General features: G+C 45.7%; 1 protein-coding gene across 4 annotated transcripts in view; it reads right to left on the reverse strand.

Moving 5' to 3' along the window:
• Nucleotides 1-19,563, reverse strand: part of CARMIL1 (capping protein regulator and myosin 1 linker 1) — a 313,766-nt gene that overhangs the window by 84,697 nt on the left and 209,506 nt on the right. For all 4 annotated transcript variants that reach the window (XM_040460656.1, XM_040460654.1, XM_040460655.1 and 1 more), the window contains 5 exons: nucleotides 18,925-18,993; nucleotides 15,417-15,510; nucleotides 9,345-9,443; nucleotides 1,184-1,312; nucleotides 368-499 (listed from right to left, as the gene is read on the reverse strand). In XM_040460656.1, coding sequence (XP_040316590.1) covers nucleotides 368-499; nucleotides 1,184-1,312; nucleotides 9,345-9,443; nucleotides 15,417-15,510; nucleotides 18,925-18,993 — 523 coding nt within the window. The remainder of the gene's footprint in view (nucleotides 1-367; nucleotides 500-1,183; nucleotides 1,313-9,344; nucleotides 9,444-15,416; nucleotides 15,511-18,924; nucleotides 18,994-19,563) is intronic.

Consider the following 19,563-nt stretch of genomic DNA (forward strand, 5'->3'; position numbering starts at 1 on the left):
GTTCTCTAAGTCAAATGTAGTCACACAAGTTAATTTTTTCCCTAAAGCAGTCTTCTCTCTCTGCCTCGTACGTAGAAATCCATCGTTCCCTTATCAGTGGTGATGGTAAAGTACATTTAGAGGTTTACCACCAAAAATAAAATGGCATCCTCTAGGTTTCACTTGATCTCATGATGTAAGAAGTTATTCCAAAACTTAGAAACGAAGCTAGAAAAGCACGGCAATCAGTCTCTACCACACGCACGTGTGGGCAGGTGCACGCGCACACACGCGGACACACAGATCTAGAAAATGTCAGTAGCTATGGCGTGAAATACATAGCGAGGCCACAACGATTTCATTTTCCGAAATCACAGAAACCACAAACCTTTAGTTGTTCATCTACGACTCTCGTGACTTCTCCAGCCATTGATTCCAGGGTCTCTTGAATTGGACCGGACAACGAGCCACTGGCCCCCGCCCAAGATGCACCACCAACATGGTATAAGTTTGGTAACAACTGTAATAAAAGTACAAATCACCTCTCTGTAATTAAATAAGCACCAAAGTCATTGCAGAGTTAGTAAAAAAGGATGAAGAAATATTATTAGAGATCATGTATTCTTGATCAAAGGCTCTTTAATACAGATTTAGAAACAGGGGTCCAGCTTTGAGACCATAACAGTACGTTAGCTCTGTGCCCCTTGATGTCCTCATCTGGGGTACGAATGCCCAAGGACTTCCTACTCCTAACACTCCGTGATCGTGTGACTCCAAGAGCAGAGCCAGGACAGGGCCCCAGGTTTTCTGACCCCATTAGTCAAGTCACACTTGGGGAACCAAATTCTACTTTGAAAGAAGCTTTCTTTATGGTGCCAGAGGGGAGTTTCACGTGATCAGCTTGGAAGCAGAATGACTGAAGAAAGAGTTGTTCCTCATTTAAACGACAACCCTACCTCCCATTTATTCAGGGCTTGATTGCACGTTTTATCCTACTCAACTTTTTATTCTGTGTGTCGATGGCCGGTGATTCGGGTGAATCACAGAGAGGAAGCAAAGCTGAACTCCGTTCACTCTGCCCCTTGTTAATAACCTCGAAATCGGGTAGAAAGATTAACAAAAGGTGGAACTGGTTTCTAAAATTGAAATTAAAACAAACCTTTTTATTACACAAGTTTCTCACGTAGCCTGACGTGCTACTCACCGTTTTAGAATTCTTGGCATCACGCATGAGCCTTTCTGCTGATTTTAAATCTTCCTGGACGGCGTCTCCCGCACAGTTTCGTAACGAGTTGAGATGGTCCTGTACTTTCACACATATCCTGTCAATCATCTGCTCCATGCGGTCAAAATGGCAGCCGGCACCCAAGTCAGCACAGCCGGTGTTACGACGGAAGGAAACACAGAACGAATGAGCGGAACATTCGAGGAGGCAGCCTCCAGCCACTTACTCATTTATCTGTTCACATAAGGAGCCTTTGGCAACATTAACGCCGGTACAACATCTCAGGGACTGGAGTCCCTTTTCCTGCCTTAGGAAACGCAACATGTAGAACAAAAGTGCATCCTTCTGGATGATTCAGAATGTCATGGGTACCCGGTGACATTTAGCTAGGCAGTAACTCTCCTTCATTAACTTTTATTGAGTACCCTCTGTGTCAGACATAGTGCTAGGTACTTAGGAAACAGAGACACAGAGTGTGCAATTTGGAGACGGTTGAAATGACTGCAGAACGGTGCCCAGGGCCGGCTGGTCTCCATGTCACAGAATCACAACATCGCTGGAAATGAACATTTTTAAAGCTAATTCAATTCTATCAGGTACTTTTCCATATAAATTAAAAGTCACCCCTCCCCCGAAAAAGCCAAGTTGAGGGTTTATTATATTAACATAGGCGACGATGAAGTTAATAATGTTTAGTTTCTATTCCATTGAAGCCTCTCTCCCAGGTTAACTGCATCTGAGCTATTTTCAGTTACTCCATGGACTTCAACGTGAAACCCAAAGGGAGGTGATAGATCACTAGTGCGGACAAAAAATACTACAGAAGGGTAAGGTTATGTCCGTTCGTATTTGTATTTATAGAGGAAGCATGAAGAGAGCTAAGAATTCTAAAGAAAGAGATAAACAGCGTGGTCTGCAAAGTTCCTTCAGCATTTTGATCAGAACTGCAGGCTATTTCGTGTCCTTACAAAAGAATTAATTCTCCCAGAGACCTAACATATCCAGAGTCTCATCCCATCTGGTAACTCATTTGGCAGAGGTGACAATCTAGCATTATTTTTATCTAAATTCCTGCTTGCTCTATTTTCAATGATCTCCTGCAACAACTATAGGAAGCCAACGTCGGCTCTCCTTCCCCCATAAGTTCTGCCATAATAAAAACTTCACTGCGCTGCTCAGAAGACTTAAGGTCTGGTTACATCTCGCCCGCCTTCCTCTTCTAGAAAGTCAGCTTCGTGACATCTACCCCATCTTCCTTTCTGGTGTATTATGAAGACAACCAGTAAAATAACGCCACTCAAAGCAGCTACTCCCTTGACAAAGGGTCACTAATGTCAACATTAATGTACATTAAGAAGCGCTCCCATTACTATACAACATACCGAGGTTACAGAAGGGAGGTATCTGGAACTCCCCACAGGAAAAAGTGGTTCTATGAATAATGCTTCTAACGAAAATCTAAGCTGCAGGCAGTGATATCTTCACTTTCTGCATTTTCACGATGCCCTGCAGAGAACTAACTACATATTTTTCAAAATCTTCTTAATTGATGTAAATTCTAACTCTTCCAACTGTTGTATTGATCTGTGCTTCCCGGGGCAAAGAAGGTCATCTATAATTCATACCTTCCCGAGAAGGAATACTTGATTTCACAAGACAAACCACATACTAAAAACGGAAGTGATATATGTCTGAGGCCACCCAAGACTAATTCAAGAGGCACGTGGATGAGGCACTACAAAGGTGGGCGTCCTTACTGATCAGGAGACCAGAGAAACTTCTGGAAGGTATGCCACCAGGCAGTCGCCAAGGAGACAAGCTTCCAGTGAACCCAACACACCACGGTCTTTAGGCGGAACTTTAAAAATTACGTCCAAAGGAAACATGAAAACTTAGTTCCATTCAAATAAGACACAAAACCTCACAAGTCTCAAAGAGTCCTCTGAACACATCTGCGCTAAGGTTTGGAACAAACAGCCCAAAGATCGCGTCCAGATGCTTTACAACCAAAGAGCTCAAGGCCCAGAAAAGTTAACCTACAGAAGATGACACAGAATGATTACACGGAGAGCAAATTTAGAATCAAGGATTTTGACTACCAGTTCAAATTCAAGTGTCTAAGGTACACAAAGGTGAAAAAGAATAGAGACTAGAAGCTGAGAAACGATCATCCCTTGGGTTGGCCCATCGAAGGCCTCATGGATGGCGGCACCGAGGCTCTCATCTTAACCACCCCAGTGCTCCTCTCTTCTCAAGCAGCCGGGGAAAGCTGTGGACCACCGCCATTTGAGAAGCTCACTTCCTTCTCAGGAAATGGATTCCGTCATTCGTGGACACGGTCTCCTTTATTTTGAGTCCCAATCCGCCTTCCCGTGTCCTTCCTACGGGCCCCGTGCCTTGCCCTGGAGAACACCCTGAACGATCATCACACACTCTCTTCTACGGGACTGTCGTGCATATGTTTCAACACAGCTATCTTTTCTTCCCTAATCTGGTTGTCTTCAGGCTTCACGTTCCTGGTTCCTCCTGCCATTCTACTATGGTGACAGTTTTACTGTCCCCAACCCTCTGCCCATGCCCGGCCCCTTGTCTGAATTTTCGCTTCCATTTACACACCCATGAAATACACACGCTCAGCAGAATAAACTATGACACAGGAGGAGGGGCCTCCTTCCTTACTATAGAAAGTATTCTTCTTTAATGTAGCACAAGTCACCTTGGCTCGTCTGGCAGCTGAATCATACCATGAACTCATATTTCTGGTAACTATTCAGGCTTTTTCAGATATATTGGGCTGTAGAACCCAAGTTCAGGACTTAGAACTATTAGTAATAAATGCTATCTTTGACTGCTTTCCACTTGTTACAAGTGTTCTCAGTCCCAGCAAATACTGTATTTGCAGAAAATTCTATCCCCCTCCGTGTTAATTTCTTTATTCAATTTAAGAGAAATACACTGAACACCTAAAACAGAAAGAGATTCAGTCCTGAATGAGATGCGTCTTTTGCCAGCAAGCAGCTTAAAAGTCTGGAAGTGAATGGGGCGCCTGGGTGGCGCAGTCGGTTAAGCGTCCGGCTTCAGCCAGGTCACGATCTCACGATCTCGCAGTCCGTGAGTTCGAGCCCCGCGTCAGGCTCTGGGCTGATGGCTCGGAGCCTGGAGCCTGTTTCCGATTCTGTGTCTCCCTCTCTCTCTGCCCCTCCCCCGTTCATGCTCTGTCTCTCTCTGTCCCAAAAATAAATAAAAACGTTGAAAAAAAATTTTTTTTAAAAATTAAAAAAAAAAAAGTCTGGAAGTGGAAAAATATTCACAAGTAACAGGAACACAAGACATAAAGGGCTACGTACAAGGGCACCCACATTCTGTTCACGCCCAGAAGTTTCACTTCCTACAGTAGTGCCTGCCACGTGACAGACCGTAAATACGTATTCAGTGAACGGAGGAAGGATACGAAGTTGTGCAAGATTTGAGCCAAGGGAGGGATCACATCTAGTTGAGGTTGAAGGTGGCTTTTCAACTGGGTCCTGAAAGATGTGCACAGATTGAGAAAGCAGAAAGGAATTTTAAGCAAAAGACAAAACAAGCAACGGCACATCCAGATACCTGTTTCCTGCTTAGGAACAGAGGCACTTTACTGGGGGAGATGAGACTAGAAAGTTGATAGGCAAGATAGTGCGAGACTCAGGCACAGGCTAAGGAGACCGAACACAGCGTACAAGGCAGGGGGCATCTGTCTCCTCCTCCTCCCACAACTGTGAATGTGTAAAAATCCTCACCCGTAACACTCTTCGGGACTCAGCTTCCCTGCCTGAGGCACAGGACATGGGCTGTAGACCGCAGAGGGTGGACGCACCAGTTCTCACAGTTCTTGCAAAAGAAGAGGCAGGCGTGAGCCGATAAAATACCGAAGAGCTGCCAATGGAATTGGAAAGGAAAGAACAGCTGGGCAGACACGTGGGCACAGCGACCACTGGGTCGGTTCATCAAAGGAGACAGCCAAGATGACCCCAAGGGTGGTATCCTCAGTGAATGGTGATGCCACTAAGATAAATGATAAAATCAAGAGTTCCAAGGGACAAGTTTCATCTCAGTGACCCTGTATCTCAGAGATGCCACTCAAGTGGATGCAAAGATACGACTGTCTGGAAAGAAACAGGGAGAGACCCAGGAGTCCTCCACAGATGAGAGCATTAAAACGGTAAGAGCGGATGAAAGAGCTAAAGGAAATGAGCACTAAGTACAAAACGTAGAAAAAGGACTGCATTTGGAAGATGAAAGGGTAAAGAGTCTTGCAGAAAGGAGACAGATAAGAACCAAGAGAGGCAGAAAGATACGCAAAACAGCACACTGTCCATGAACCGGGCGGCGAGTCTTAGGAAAAAGGTGAGGCAGCCAACAGTGACGACGATCATTGTGACAATAAGAATAACGGCAGCAAAATACGTGAACGGTTCACTGCTGGGGAGCCAAGTACTTCGCAAGCTTTATCTCAGTGAATACTCTCACCACCTTCAGAATGGTCTCCCCATTTCACAGATGAAGAAAGCAAGGCTTAAACAGGGTTAAGTACCTAACATCAGTTCACACCCACAGGGAAAGCAGACGCTGTCCTTAAATCTGGGTGGTCTACACTATCCTGCCTCCTCTCGTCAACGGATGAAGGGGGAGAAAAAGCTCGGGGACTCGGTGACCGAGACCCCTGAGAGGGTCATTTCAGTACACAGATGGGGACACGTGTGGAAAGGTTACAAAGGGACATAGCAGGAAAGGAGTCCAGAAAGGAAGTATAAAAACCATACATAAGAGGCCGGAAGAGACTGTTTTGAGTAAATGGCTGTAGGCGATAGAACTGCCCTCCCCCCTTTTTTCCAACGGTCAGAAAACTTTAAGAGTGAGAAGAGCTGAGTTTTGGCAATCTACCGGTAATTCTGGGCCTGTTTTTATAAATAAAGTTTTATTGGAAGAGCCACCGCATTCACGGTCGTCCTGCTCCCCCACAGCAGAGTTGAGTAGATGCAGGGAGACCTTCCAGGCTGCAAGGCCGAAAATATTAACTATTTGATTTCTTTTTTTTACAGAAAAGGTCTGCTGAGTCCTGATTAAGAGAGAGTTTATGAGGAGGAAAAGAAGAGATTGCAAGCGGAGGTGGGGTGAGGTGTCGTAGGGGTCTTTCCTAAACAAAGAAAGACCGGAGCAGTTATGAGATGCCATGGTTTCATGACAACATTTTAATCCCTTCCGTGTCACCCGGGAATGATGACTGGCCACGCGGCCGGCAGGGACATTCGTCACAGAGGGTCTATTCTTTCTGTATTCAGACCTCTGGAAACTTGGAGAAGACGTTTCAACAGGAAGGAGGTAAGTCTCTCCTCAAGTGACCGAAACGATGATCATGTCTCAAAATGTGCTAATCATAATGTCCTAAGAAAGCCCCAGAAAGAAAAGGTGGCAATATACCTACAACATAACGACTCAAATAATTCAGACCGATGCCACGCACACAGAATCAAACATCTGCATGACGCCTCCCGTGTACAATTTCCTCTAGGTTGAGAAGACGAAACTTACTTTTCAGAATCAGCATTACAGGCTGCTGCAGTCATTTATTTGGAAGGGCAAAATCCCCTGTGAATGACGGGGAGGTCGGAAGGATATTGTAGTAAGGAAAGCCTGCGTTAAGACAGCTCATAAAGGAACCCAAGGCAAAGGTTCAACATAAGATTTTAGTGCTCTCGTCGCTTTTAATATTCACCACTAAAACCAGGAAGGAACGGTAAACCATAAAGTACTAAGCTAATATTAGTCCCTTGCCGGAAAAAAAAATTAGATTTTTAAGGCATGGGTAAAGGCAAATTATTGTTTCCTTTCTCAAAACTCCATCAATATTCATAATTACTATTTTTCTTTTTTTTTCAACACGCATCGCTTTACTTTTTCTTATACCAAGAACGTAGGTTTACTGTAAAGGTTTCAAAGAACACTGTGATGTAAGAGAATAAAACTCACCTAATCACACTCCCTGAGACCACATGAACATTCTGGTGAACACGCTTTCATAGACCTCTAAGCAGACCTAAGCAACCTTCCCTACAATTCCACCTACTTGGAATATTATACACGATGCTTTTATTATGGACACTTTGCTTTCGTTCTCTTTTAAGAGAAAGCAACAGCAAAAAATTAAAATGGCAGCTGCTATCTCTAAAAATAAATAAACATTAAAAAAAAAAAAAAAAAGACGGGCGCCTGGGTGACTCTGTTGGTTAACCATCCAACTCTTGGTTTCGGCTCAGGTCGTGATCTCACAGTTTCATGAGTTCAAGCCCTGTGCCGGGCTCTGCATTGACGTCACGGAGCCTGCTTGGGATTCTGTGCCTCTGTCTCTCTCTCTACCCCTCCCCCCACTTGCACTGTCTCTGTCTCTCTCAAAATAAATAAACTTAAAAAAATGTTTTTAAGTGACATTTGCACAAGGTAAGAAAATAGTGCAAACCATTACAAAATGGTCTCAAACAACCTACTTTGCCTGTCAGTCAGCCCCTCTCACCCGCCCAGACACTTGTGGAAACCTGCTGCTTCTTAAACTCTTCTGGTGGCTTCCATTTTTAATTTAAATAGTAGACTTACATTGGTATTTTCCTAATTATTCTATCTAAACTCCAATAGAGTTAACTCTATTTGTATTTTTGATTTAAGAAGGACAGATGGGGCAGCTGGGTGGCTCGGTAGGGTAAGTGTCCGACTTCAGTTCAGGTCATGATCTCACAGTCTGTGGGTTTGAGCCCCACGTCGGGCTCTGTGCTGACAGCTCAGAGCCTGGAGCCTGCTTCGGATTCTGTGTCTCCCCCTCTCTCTGCCCCTCCCCAACTCATGCTCTGTCTCCCTCTCTCCCAAAAACAAACATCAAAAACAATTAAAACAACAAAAAGAATGATAGAAAAGAGGCTGATTCCATGAAATAAAAACTAAAATTTCAGCCTACCTACATTCCAACCCAACTTTCTCTCTCTCCAATTCCCAGTTTTAGTTAGTATCAGTACTCTTACATTAAGATTTACAACATTCACATTTCTTTTAAAAAAAAAATTTAATGTCTATTTATTTTTGAGAGAGAGACACACAGAGTGCAAGCCCCGACGCTGGGCTCGAACCCAGAAACCACAAGATCATGACTAGAGCTGACGTCGGACGCTCAACCAACCGAGCCACCCAGGCGCCCCCAGCATTCACATTTCTTAATGTAACAATACTTAGGCTTTCCCTTCTTGTCTGGGTTGATGTTAAAATTTTGAACCTGCTAAAATGCACTTACAGAATTATGGAATCATGGAATACAAAGAGAAAGAAATGTAATCCTGTCTTTTAACCCTGCAGCTCCAAGTGGATTGTCCAAAGTGGCAATTTTTCAAAGCTTTCCCTCAGCTTTTGTGACTTTCAGGGATTTCATTTCTGCTGCAGTTTCTTCCTTATACCTCATCTTGTGCACTCTTATTTTTATTGTTATACTGGAGAATTTCCTCAACGAACTTTTTTTTTTTTTTTTTTTTTTTTTTGCATAGGGAATACTGGGGGTAAAATTTCTGAGTCCATGTCCAAATACATTTTAATTCTGTCCTCAAAGCTGTTCAACAGAACGGCTGGGTGTAGAGTTCATGGTCCAAAATACATCCCCCTCTGAACTTTGATGACATCACCTCATTTGCTTCTAGTAATTGGGATGGACACTAAGAAATGGTTCTAGTTCCCTTGTAAGACAGCCTTTTGAGTCTCTCTGGCACCTGTTTGTTTGTGGTTTTTTTTAATGTATTTATTTTGAGAGAGAGAGACAGACAGACAGACAGAGCAGGCGAGTGGGGAAGGGGCAGAGAGAGAGGGAGAGACAGAATCCCAAGAGGAAATCCAAAATACACCTTACTGACAAAAGGCACAAAATCATCAGCGATTAAAAGTGCATTTCTAGCATTGGAATCAGCCTACATTTTCCTTCCTCTGTATCTTCCCCTACACTCCACTTCAGTTTCTTATCATTTTCAGAAACCAGCTCTCACTGTCCCACTGGGGATGACTCCAGCGACAGAAATCCGGTGCCCCCCGCTGAATGTCTGTCACGGGCGAGTAGGAGAAACCGGTGTCCTCTTACCTGCTGCGTGGTGCTGGTGACAATGCCCTGCTGCAGGCGGTAGGCCTGCTCTTGAAGGTATTTCCTGGTCTCGTGATTCCGGAGCAGATAGTTTTCTATCTGAAAATCAAGCACACGCACCTCTCAAGAACACGTGTGGACTCAGCAGACAGAGAAGTTACAAGCGAAACAGCCCAGGTGCTGAACTTGAAACCACAGCACGGATTCCCAATGCCGCCTGTGCCTTGACCCCAGACACAACACAGGACACGGAAAACTGGCTGTGCATTCTCAGTGTCTGAGTTCGAAATGCAACTTGCAGCGAATGGGAGTGTTTTCACGTGACTCGGTAGCCGACAGAGACCGGCGAGGGTTTCGGCGCTCACACGGTTGGAGGCCCCATCCGGTGACTCCCTGCTTTCTCGCACACGATCACGGTCTCTCCCTCACGAGTCTTTAACCACTCAACAGTTCCAAAGCTACAGAAATAACACCACGGTGTGTGGATGGTACCCACCGAACCTCTCAGCCTTTATGTGGCAGAACGCGCCAGCACTTGAGAAAACTATTTTCAAGGAAGAAAAGGAGAAAATAGGCACAAGTTTGAAGGATACAGGCTGGCACAACTCGAAGACATACACCGGTTTCAGCAGCCCATGGGGTTTTCATATGATCTCAAAAAAGAGACTGATTTTAGCACAAGTTGAGAAAATAAGAAAATGAATTTCCACAGAAGAGAAGAACCCTTGAAGCCGCTTGACCAGCTGTGTTTTTATACACAATCGCCTGTTAAAAATTCAAACATACAAACGATAACTAGACTGAAATGAAGTGTTTAAGAACAACACGCAAAGTTGAACAAGAACAACAGGGACTGAGGGACACCTCTGAAGATGTCTGTAAAGAATGATGGGAGATGGGTAATCGCACCATCTGGGTTTTTTTCACAGTTGTTGTTTTCATGTGTTTTTAATAACAACACTTAGCCATGTGGCTCTTAATTTGTCACTGTAGTTCCCTGGTTAAGAACTTGTAACAACTGTGAGGCTCTCAGTATTATTACACTTTCATTTTAATTTTCCATATGCTTAAATGACTACTACTTAATACCAATTAGGGACAATTAAAATACAGACTATAATTACCATCACCCCTGGAAACCATAAAGCAGAACAAAATGTACCTTTCTACTAAACATAAATGAAGGAATTATAAAAACGAAAAGATCCCTGAAATGAAACATCATTAAAGTGACACATTAAGACCATGACATTTTATTACATTAATTTTCTCTTGCCGCTTCCCAAAGAGTCATCTCTTTCCAAGGTGACATGATCATCGATGGCAAATGTTTCTGCTAAAAAACAAGATTCTTGGCTGAAGTATGACAGGCACACACGTTGCCACCCAGCTTTGGACGCTTTTGCTTTGTTATTTGTTCTTTTTATGTGGCCTCGTGAAGCACTGGCCGGCGGCAGGTTGTGGGAACAGCTTGTTTATTTAGGAGGCTCAGCTCACGCACAAGCCGTGCACCCAAGGCTGTCCCATGTGTTTCCAGGGCCTTCCCTAGGGCCACCAATGGTGCTGCACAGACTAAGCTCGAAGGGAATTTTGTTTTAGAAAAAATAATATTCAAAGCTCATTTCCAAAAGCCAGTACAAGGAGAAGAAAGAGTAACACTGTTTCAGTCACTTTAATATCAACCACACACACATCGCCACTGAGAGTATTCGCCATCTTGGATTAGCAGGGCAAACCTTCCTTCCCTGCGACGGACGTTCTAGACCGAGGACAGAGAACCCGCCTCCCAGAGGCTGAGGACAGAGGGCCTGACTGAGGTCAAGTGGGGGGGCGGGGGAGGGGTAGGGTCCAAAGTGTCATTATCGTGTTTGCCAGTCCCCCTGGGCAGCAGTGACCCGGAAGACCGTCTACAGCCTACTGATGCCTCATCTCACTGCTGAAAACAGCTGAAAATAGCAGCGACACAAAAGGCAAAAAGACCTGTATTCGATGTAGCAATCTTACAGTAAAACAAAAAACAAAAAACCCAAACCCAACTTCGAAAGATTGAGTTCCAGGATCACAATATTGTTCTTTAGCAGAGTAAAATTAAAGAGCATATTTCTTCTAGGGGACAGACTTCTGTTAAAATGAAAACGTGAATATATAAGAGTATAGTAAGCATTATAGGGGGAAAAATGATAAATACCGATTTGTCTTTTAAGAAAACACACAATTGTTTATTTTTTTAGTGTTTATTTTTGAGAGAGAGAGAGAGAACATGCGCGCACAAGCGGGGGAGGGGCAGGAGGGGGAGACAGAGGATCTGAAGGGGGTTCTGTGCTGACAGCAGCGAGCCCGATGTGAGGCTTGAATTCATGAACTGTGAGATCATTACCCAAACCACAGCCGGATGCTCATTCGTCTGAGCCACCGAGGCGCCCCAAAGTCCACTTTCTTCTTGTTTGCATGATGTCTGACCCAAGGCTGATACAACGTTGATCCTTATTTCTCAATACGTGAGGTGTTTTTCTACTCTATCTGGCTTCTTTCAAGATTGTCTCTTTGTCTGTGGTCTTTTTGCAGTTTAAACGTGACATGCCCATAAGTAGATTGTTTTGGTATTTATCCTCCTTGGTGTTCTCTGAGATTCCTTGATCTGTGGTTTCGTGCCGATCACTGATGTTGGAAAATTCTCGGCCATTATTACTTCCATGATTTCTTCTGTTCCCTTGTCGTCTTCTTCCTCTGGCAGTCCCCTTCTACGGACGTAACTGTCCCATAGTTCGGGAATATTCTGTTCTGGTGTTTCCCCCCCATTCCTTTTTTCTCTCTGCTTTTCAGTTTGGCCAAGTTTCTACATATCTTCAGGCTCCGTGATTCTTTCCTTAGCTGTGTCCTGTCCACTAATGAGCTCGTAGAAGGCATTGTTCATTTCTGTTACAGTGTTTTTGATCTCTAGTTATTTCCTTTTCGTTTTTTTCTTACAGCCTCTATCTCTCTGCCTACTCTTTCCATTACAGCTGTCAACATGCTAGTCAGTTATTTTCAATGATCTGATAATTCCAAAATCTGTTTATATTGACACTGGTTCTGATGTTTGCTCTGCCTCTTCATCATACTGTGTTTCTTCTTGCCTTTTACCACGTCTTGTGATTTTCTTTTTGGCCAAAACTGGATATGATGTATGTGGTAATAGGCACTGAGGCAATCAGACTTTTAATGTGCTATTTGATGTTCATCTGGCTAGAAGCTGGGCTGTGCTCCATGTCTGCTGTAGCTGTATGTGCAAGAGACTTTTAATTTCCTCCCATGTCCTTGTTTTTATCTCCCTAGTTGTCTGGGGATTTCCCTAGAGACCGCTTCTTAAACAGAGTGCCTCCCAGCTTTGCTCAGTTGTAATCCACTCTGTCGCTATACCTGATGTGGTGGTAAGGTGTTAGAGAGGGGAATCATTCTGTAATCCTATGATTAAATTTAGGGTTTCTTTTAGTGGGTCCAAGTCCCTGGGCTGGGACCTGCCAAAATGTTTCTTGGCCATGTTTTTTTCTTCCCTTATGTGAAACGGGAAGGCTAGAGGGCCTGGGCGTACCTAACTGTCTTCCGCTAGGGAAGGTAAGCGTAAGCCTTTGTGACAGACAACGGCACCCTCCGGGGGGGATTTCAAAATGGTTAAGCTGCCCCCTTCTCCCTGCCAGAAACAGGAGGGGATTTCTCTCTTGTGACAACCTGGTGGGGCTCCTAGCGGTGAAGCCCGTGAGAGGTTCAGGGCCTAAGACTGGGCCCCTAGGAGTTGTGAACCTCTCAACCGGTCTACACTGGGCCTCCAGCAATCCCTCAGCTGCTGTTTAAGCATTCCTCTGAGTTCCCGGCTCTGTTACCTTCGGCCCCTGGTGAGCTGCCCTCAGCTGGGAGTCACAGACATGGTCTGTTTTCCCATCCATCCGGCTTCCGGGGCGACCGTTCACTTTGCAGCCTCGATTCTCTAAGGGATCGAACGAGTGCCCGATCTCCTGTCTGCTCAGCTTTTCTTCTTGTTGTGAAGGCGCAAGCAAGCGAAGAGTGCCAAGCTCCCGGCCTGCCGGGTCTCAGGCCAGAAACCTGGTGTCTCCAGGACGGGCCTTTTGTTACAAGCTGCCGACATCTTCTGGGAAAATATAAAGACAGCTACCATTTTGAAGTTGCCCTGTGGTTTATAAAGTACTTTTTCACGTACGCTACCTGGCTCGGTCCCCGTCGGCACCACAGGCAAATTATTTGGTCATCCTGCCTTTCGGTTTTCTTACGTGCAAAATGGGGCTATAGCAAACCCATCTCATGGACTTGTTTTATACTTTACCGGTGTTAATTTATGGAGAGCATTTATAACAGTGTCAGACACGCAGCATGAACTGTATGTTAAATGTCAGCTAAACATAGTTCCTGTCTAGCTGTATGTTTTATACAGATGAAGAAACCAAAGTTCAGAAACAGTAAGTAACTTAAGGAAGTCACAAAACTGAAAAGAATTTGATTGAGTCAGAGCTTGTGAACACGAATCTTGGGTGATTTCTGTGGCCGCATCACAGCTTTCCCTGCCCCCACCCCCTACCTTATTCTCTTTTATTCAACAGAGTCTAAGGAGCAACCAACACGCATGCCAGGCACTGCGCTAGCTGCTGAAAAATCTAAAAAGATGAAAAATACATAAGCTCTGCCTTCAACGAGTTCATGGTCACCGGGAAGGGAAAAAAAAACCACGGAGGCCGGTAACTTACATGACGGCACAGGGCCAGGGCCAGAGACAAGCACGGGAAATTCTGAGGAACCCCCCACACGGAGGAGGAAGAGGCTCTGAGAAGTGCTCCCGATGAGCAGACACCGGCCTTCAATCTCGACAGACAGGCACAGCAGTGGGGAAGCATGCGGATCACTGAGATCAGAGCAGTGATTCTGAGATTTGCAGCCACCGGGAGAGCTTGTAAAAATGCAGGCTGGTGAGTCCCACCCTCGTTTCTGAGACCCACGAGTCTGTACCTTTAACAAGTTCCCTGAAGCAGAGCAAAGCGAAGAGGCAGGGCTGGTAAGAAACGAAGGTGGCAGAGGACAGGAGGCAGATCCCGGGCAGAACTGCATGCCAATTCAAGGAGAGCAGGCTTTATTCTAAAAGCCACTGGGGAGGGCTGGGCTGGAGACGTTGGTCTGTTCCCATGTGTCGTGAGTAAGGTGGCTTTCCTTGACCGAAAGAGGAGGTAGCGATCCTGCTGAGAAATGATGAGGCCTGAACACATGCATCCGTAACAGGAAGAGAGGGGAACAGAGCTAATCAAGAGACTGGTGCTACAGAATCTGTCAATATGATGATCGTGCGTGTTTACGGCAGACGCAGGAAAGAAAAGTCAAGCTTGGGAGGCTGGACGGTGCCACCCACCATGAGGACAAAGAGGGAGGAAAAAGATTTCCAAGAGTCCCATCTACCACCACAATACAGGCTTCTACAGATGGGACATCCTGGAGCATATCTAAACATCGAGAAAGGTGACCCTAACCACAGAAAGAGAAGGATGGGGATACGGCACAGCGAGAGAGTGACCCGCAGGGCAAGTTCCCCACGCAGGCAGAGACGGCGGGGTCACGGGCACCAGGGACGGCTGGACTTGGAAGGCGGAGATGCCCATCATCCTCCGGGGTTGCCAGAAAGGAGCCGGGAATGTGTGTGGAATCAGAGACGTTTATAAACAAAGATGGTAAAAAGAGATCTCATTCGTATCCTACATTCTTAATAAGGAGGGAAGGTTCCAGCAGCTGAGGATAAAGGTTGCACGAGCTGACATTCAGTTCCACATGTTCTCTGAGGACGCACAAGTTCTCTGTGCATAAGCTCCAGCCTGCTGATGCGGTAGGAATGTCAGTCCACTTACATTTCATGACCAATTTTCGTCTTACGTCATTCCTCCCTCAGTCATGCATTACGCCGGTTACAGTCGCAAGAACACAAGCTAATGTAAAAAAAGCTTTGCGAAACACAAAGTACCGTTCCTATGTTCAGAATTATTACTACCAACTCCATTCAAATGCGAATTTATTACAATTAAGCCATCAAACCTCCAATACCTTTTGCAGAGCCTCTTCTGTTTTCTCAGGGTTTGTTTTTAGGGCTTGAGACGCATCATACATGGGAATTGGCATAAATCTCAACGTGTAGTTCCTAGAAAAAGGAGAAAGTCACGTTTATTTACAAATAACGTCCTGCCGCCTTAATTCAGCACTCCTTTTTAAAACCCAGAGACAGCTGACAGAGTGTCTTAGAAAATTCTAAGCTCACAGACTATCTCAGGGCCCCTGATTACAGGTCAGGCTTCTGTGCGCGGTCCCACGGGCAACCTCGTCGGCTGGCACCGTTTTATAAAACGCATGACTGCCAGGCATCTGGTTCTGTTGGTTTCAAAACCTGATTCTCAGCCTGGCACTGCAAAGACGGACGGAGAGGAAGGCCAGGAAATAAGTCTGCCAGCAATGTGCCACGTGGGTTTTCGTCACCAACGGCTCTGAACGTACCCGGATCACCGCAGTGACAACGTGTGACGGCCAGACCCAAACCGACGGAGGAAGAATTCAAAACGAAACCAAAGCATCTGTTTGCAAAGCAAGGACATTAGCAGGCACAAAAATAGTCTGACTGGGCTCTGGGCCCCTTTAAACGAGAGCAGCAGCTGTCCTTAGAAAAGCTGCTTCGGGGGCGCCTGGGTGGCGCAGTCGGTTAAGTGTCCGACTTCAAGCCAGGTCACGATCTCGCGGTCTGTGAGTTCGAGCCCCGCGTCAGGCTCTGGGCTGATGGCTCAGAGCCTGGAGCCTGTTTCCGATTCTGCGTCTCCCTCTCTCTCTGCCCCTCCCCCGTTCATGCTCTGTCTCTCTCTGTCCCAAAAATAAATAAACGTTGAAAAAAAAAATTAAAAAAAAAAAAAAAAAAAAGAAAAGCTGCTTCGCAGGACCTCCCGCCCGGCTCCACCCCCCTCCCCGACCTCTGCAGGTCCCGGGGGTCTGGTTCACACTCGGCCACGGCCACCGGGCTCTCGACTCCAAATGAAACCGCTGGTGGAAAATTGTGTCCACATATTATCCCCCCGCTGCTGACCAGCCGGAGAGGGACAGGAGTGCAAGACGGAGTCATCACCGTGTGAGCAAGCAACACTGACCTCTGAGTCTGCACCCTGACCCTTGGGCCTGGTCCCCCTACAAGCTGCTCTGTGTACCCGCTCCCAGACCACAAGCTGGCCCTGGAGAGGCCTCCTCTCTCCCACCCCAAAGCCGCCTACCCACTTCCGTTACAGGACACTCAGGAAGAACGACCTTTGGGGTCACGTGGTGACAAGTGGGGTGTTCTCCCGGAGCACTGGGACTGCACAGTCACAACTGCCTTGTCCCAGGTCTCGAAACACAATGTGATTCCCGCGGATGTTCAGATGACCGACTAATATACTAACATAAGGTAGTAATCGTGAAGAATAGAGAAAATAAGCAACGATCTTACTAACAGCAGTCATCTATATGGCTGTTATCTGATCGAAAAGATGTGCTTCAGTCCAACTTAGGATGGCTTAACGTAAAAGAACCAGCAAAGAAAAAGGCTGTTACTGGGGTGCCTGGGTGGCCCCCAGGTCGGATAAGCGTCCGACTCTTGATTTCGGCTCCGGTCATGATCTCATGCTTTGTGAGATCAAGCCCCATGTTGGGCTCTGTGCTGGCAGTGTGGAGCCTGCTTGGGATTCTCTCTCTCTCTCTCTCTCTCTCTCTCTGCCTCCCCTGGTCTCTGTCTCTCTCAAAATAAATAAATAAACTAAAAAAAAAAAAAAGAAATTATTAAAAAAAACCAGGCTGTTATTTCTATTACTTCAATTTTTACCTTAACTTTGTTTTAACAAGACTGTGTTTTGTTTAAGAGGAGCTAGCCAAATGAAACGAAGAGACAATGCATCTTTTTTGCAGCCTTGAAGATTTTCCTTTCCCTCATCCAGCCGCGATTATGCTCCAGAGCCCGGGAACTTTATTTAGACCAAATGTGATATTGAGGCACTCGCATCCTGGACCACAGCGGACGTACGGGACTGTGATCCGGGGAGCCCTTGCATCATCTGGAGACGCTGGGTGCTGGGCGTGCGTGCTTCTGGCCTCTCACAAACACCAGCGTGGGCTGGCAGTCTACCGCGGGCCGCAACCATGCTGTTAGCACCCAAATGCGGCTATTTGTAAATACACGTTTCCATGTGAAGGCTTTGCGGTGCAACAGGAGTAATTGTAGGTGGTTCTGCAGTCCCGGAGGGCTCCCGGGAGCCGTGGGACAAGCTGTCTCATCTGGATTTAGGGACGCTGTGGGGGCGGCAATTCTGACCTCCGGGCGAAATCGGATCTAGACCCTGGGATCTAGAACTGGAAGGCACGCAGGGCTAACTGACTCTGCCTTTCCCACTTTCCAGAGGACAATCAATCAGAAAGGTGCAATGCTCTGCTCAGGACTGGCTCGTTGATGACAGAGCCACCGACTGACTGGATGGCTCTTCACCCCAGGCCCAGGGTTTTATCCATGACACCATGCCGGCCATGAGAGCCCCACCTAGGAGGCCTCCTGCACGAAGGGAAATCAGGGGGAAAAAACACGAATACTGCGGACCCCCGCCTCTTCCCCAGGGGACTGGCTTCTATGGTACTAGCTCCTTATGGGCTAGTTTTGTCACCTCTCATTTTTAATGCCGTAAATCCGCTTTGATCATGTCTGCTTTCAGAATATAATATGAGGGCTGAAGAGCTTGGGAAGAACCAGATTTCTAGAATTTCTTCCAGCCATCTTTGTATTATTGCCTCATTTCATTTACCGGGAAAGCAAACTTGACAATTAATAATAATTGCAGACTTTAGTTACTACAGTAATAAAGCCTTTTACAGTAATGAGACAAATGAGCCTGCCGTTCCTCAATTTCATTTAAAAAAAATTTTTTTTATTAAATTTTTTTAACGTTTATTTCTTTTCAAATAAAACAGAGACAGAGAAACAGAGCGAAAGTGGAGGAGGGGTAGAAAGGGGGGAGACACAGAATCCGAAGCAGGCTCCAGGCTCTGAGCTGTCCGCACAGAGCCCGACGTGGGGCTCGAACTCATGAACCACGAGATAATGACCTGAGCCGGACGCTCAACCAACGGAGACATCCAGGCGCCCCACCCCAATTTCATTTTTATTTTCTGGACCTTAGCTTTTTTTCTCTTCACTGGATTCAGAGTTGTCATAATGGGCAAAAAAAAAAAAAAAAAAGCAAACCCCGATGGAAATAGAACATGAACCCACAAAAGAACACAAGCTGACTGTCCTGTGGCCCCTCCACCGTGAAATCGTTTAAGCCTCACGATGGTGCGTCTCTGGCCTCATTAAACACATGAAGAAATGAGCACCAGGAGAAAGTCCACGTTTTCCCAGCTCCGTGGCTGGTTAGGAATTTGGCTAACTCAGACCTGGATCTTCCCATTCCCAGTCCAGTGTTACTTTTATCACACCACGGCAAAAGCAAACAAACAAACAAACACCACTGGTTCCTCTGTGTTTTTCCAGAAAGAAGGCCCGATTAACACTTACTTTTCCATGGCAACAGCTATATCCTGAAAGCCTTGTGCGGTGATGTTGTTCTTGTCCCATATCACGGTCCTGTTTGAAAACCAAATCCCAGAAATGACCGGACATTTAGGCACGGAGGAAATAATTCTGCAGTGAAGATGAATACTTAAAGACAACACTATCTCGATATCTTAGCACAATAAGCAAGGAATAACATTCAACTTAGTTGTAAGCAGAGCACGGATGAGCATTTCTTCCAACATTACGCATTACGTTCTTAACTCATTTGCTGCTCACGTAGCGTGAGAAAAAACCATGCTTGAAAGCAACAGCGTACTCGTTAACATACCATTAGGTTGCCTGACGCTTTGTAACCAGAAAACTCTACAGAACCTGATTTCTAGGACACTCTCCCCATATTCTGCAAGTAGTAATATTCTAGTATTCACATCTGGAGCTGCTTATAAAAGATGTTAAGGAGTCTCTCGTCCAAAACAAAGAATTTCAGGTACTGAGACTTTTTTCCGTTCTAAACGACTAGCAGGAATCCTGTCTTATGTTTTCATCATGACCCTGACGTCCCAAGCACCGGGCTCATGCTGCTGGTAAAGCCTCCGTTTCTACAAATAGGAGGTTGTTTACTTTTCAGACACAAAATCT

The sequence above is a fragment of the Herpailurus yagouaroundi genome, unplaced genomic scaffold (assembly GCF_014898765.1).
Source record: "Herpailurus yagouaroundi ecotype Mexico unplaced genomic scaffold, PumYag 250, whole genome shotgun sequence".
Classification (NCBI taxonomy): domain Eukaryota; kingdom Metazoa; phylum Chordata; class Mammalia; order Carnivora; family Felidae; genus Herpailurus; species Herpailurus yagouaroundi.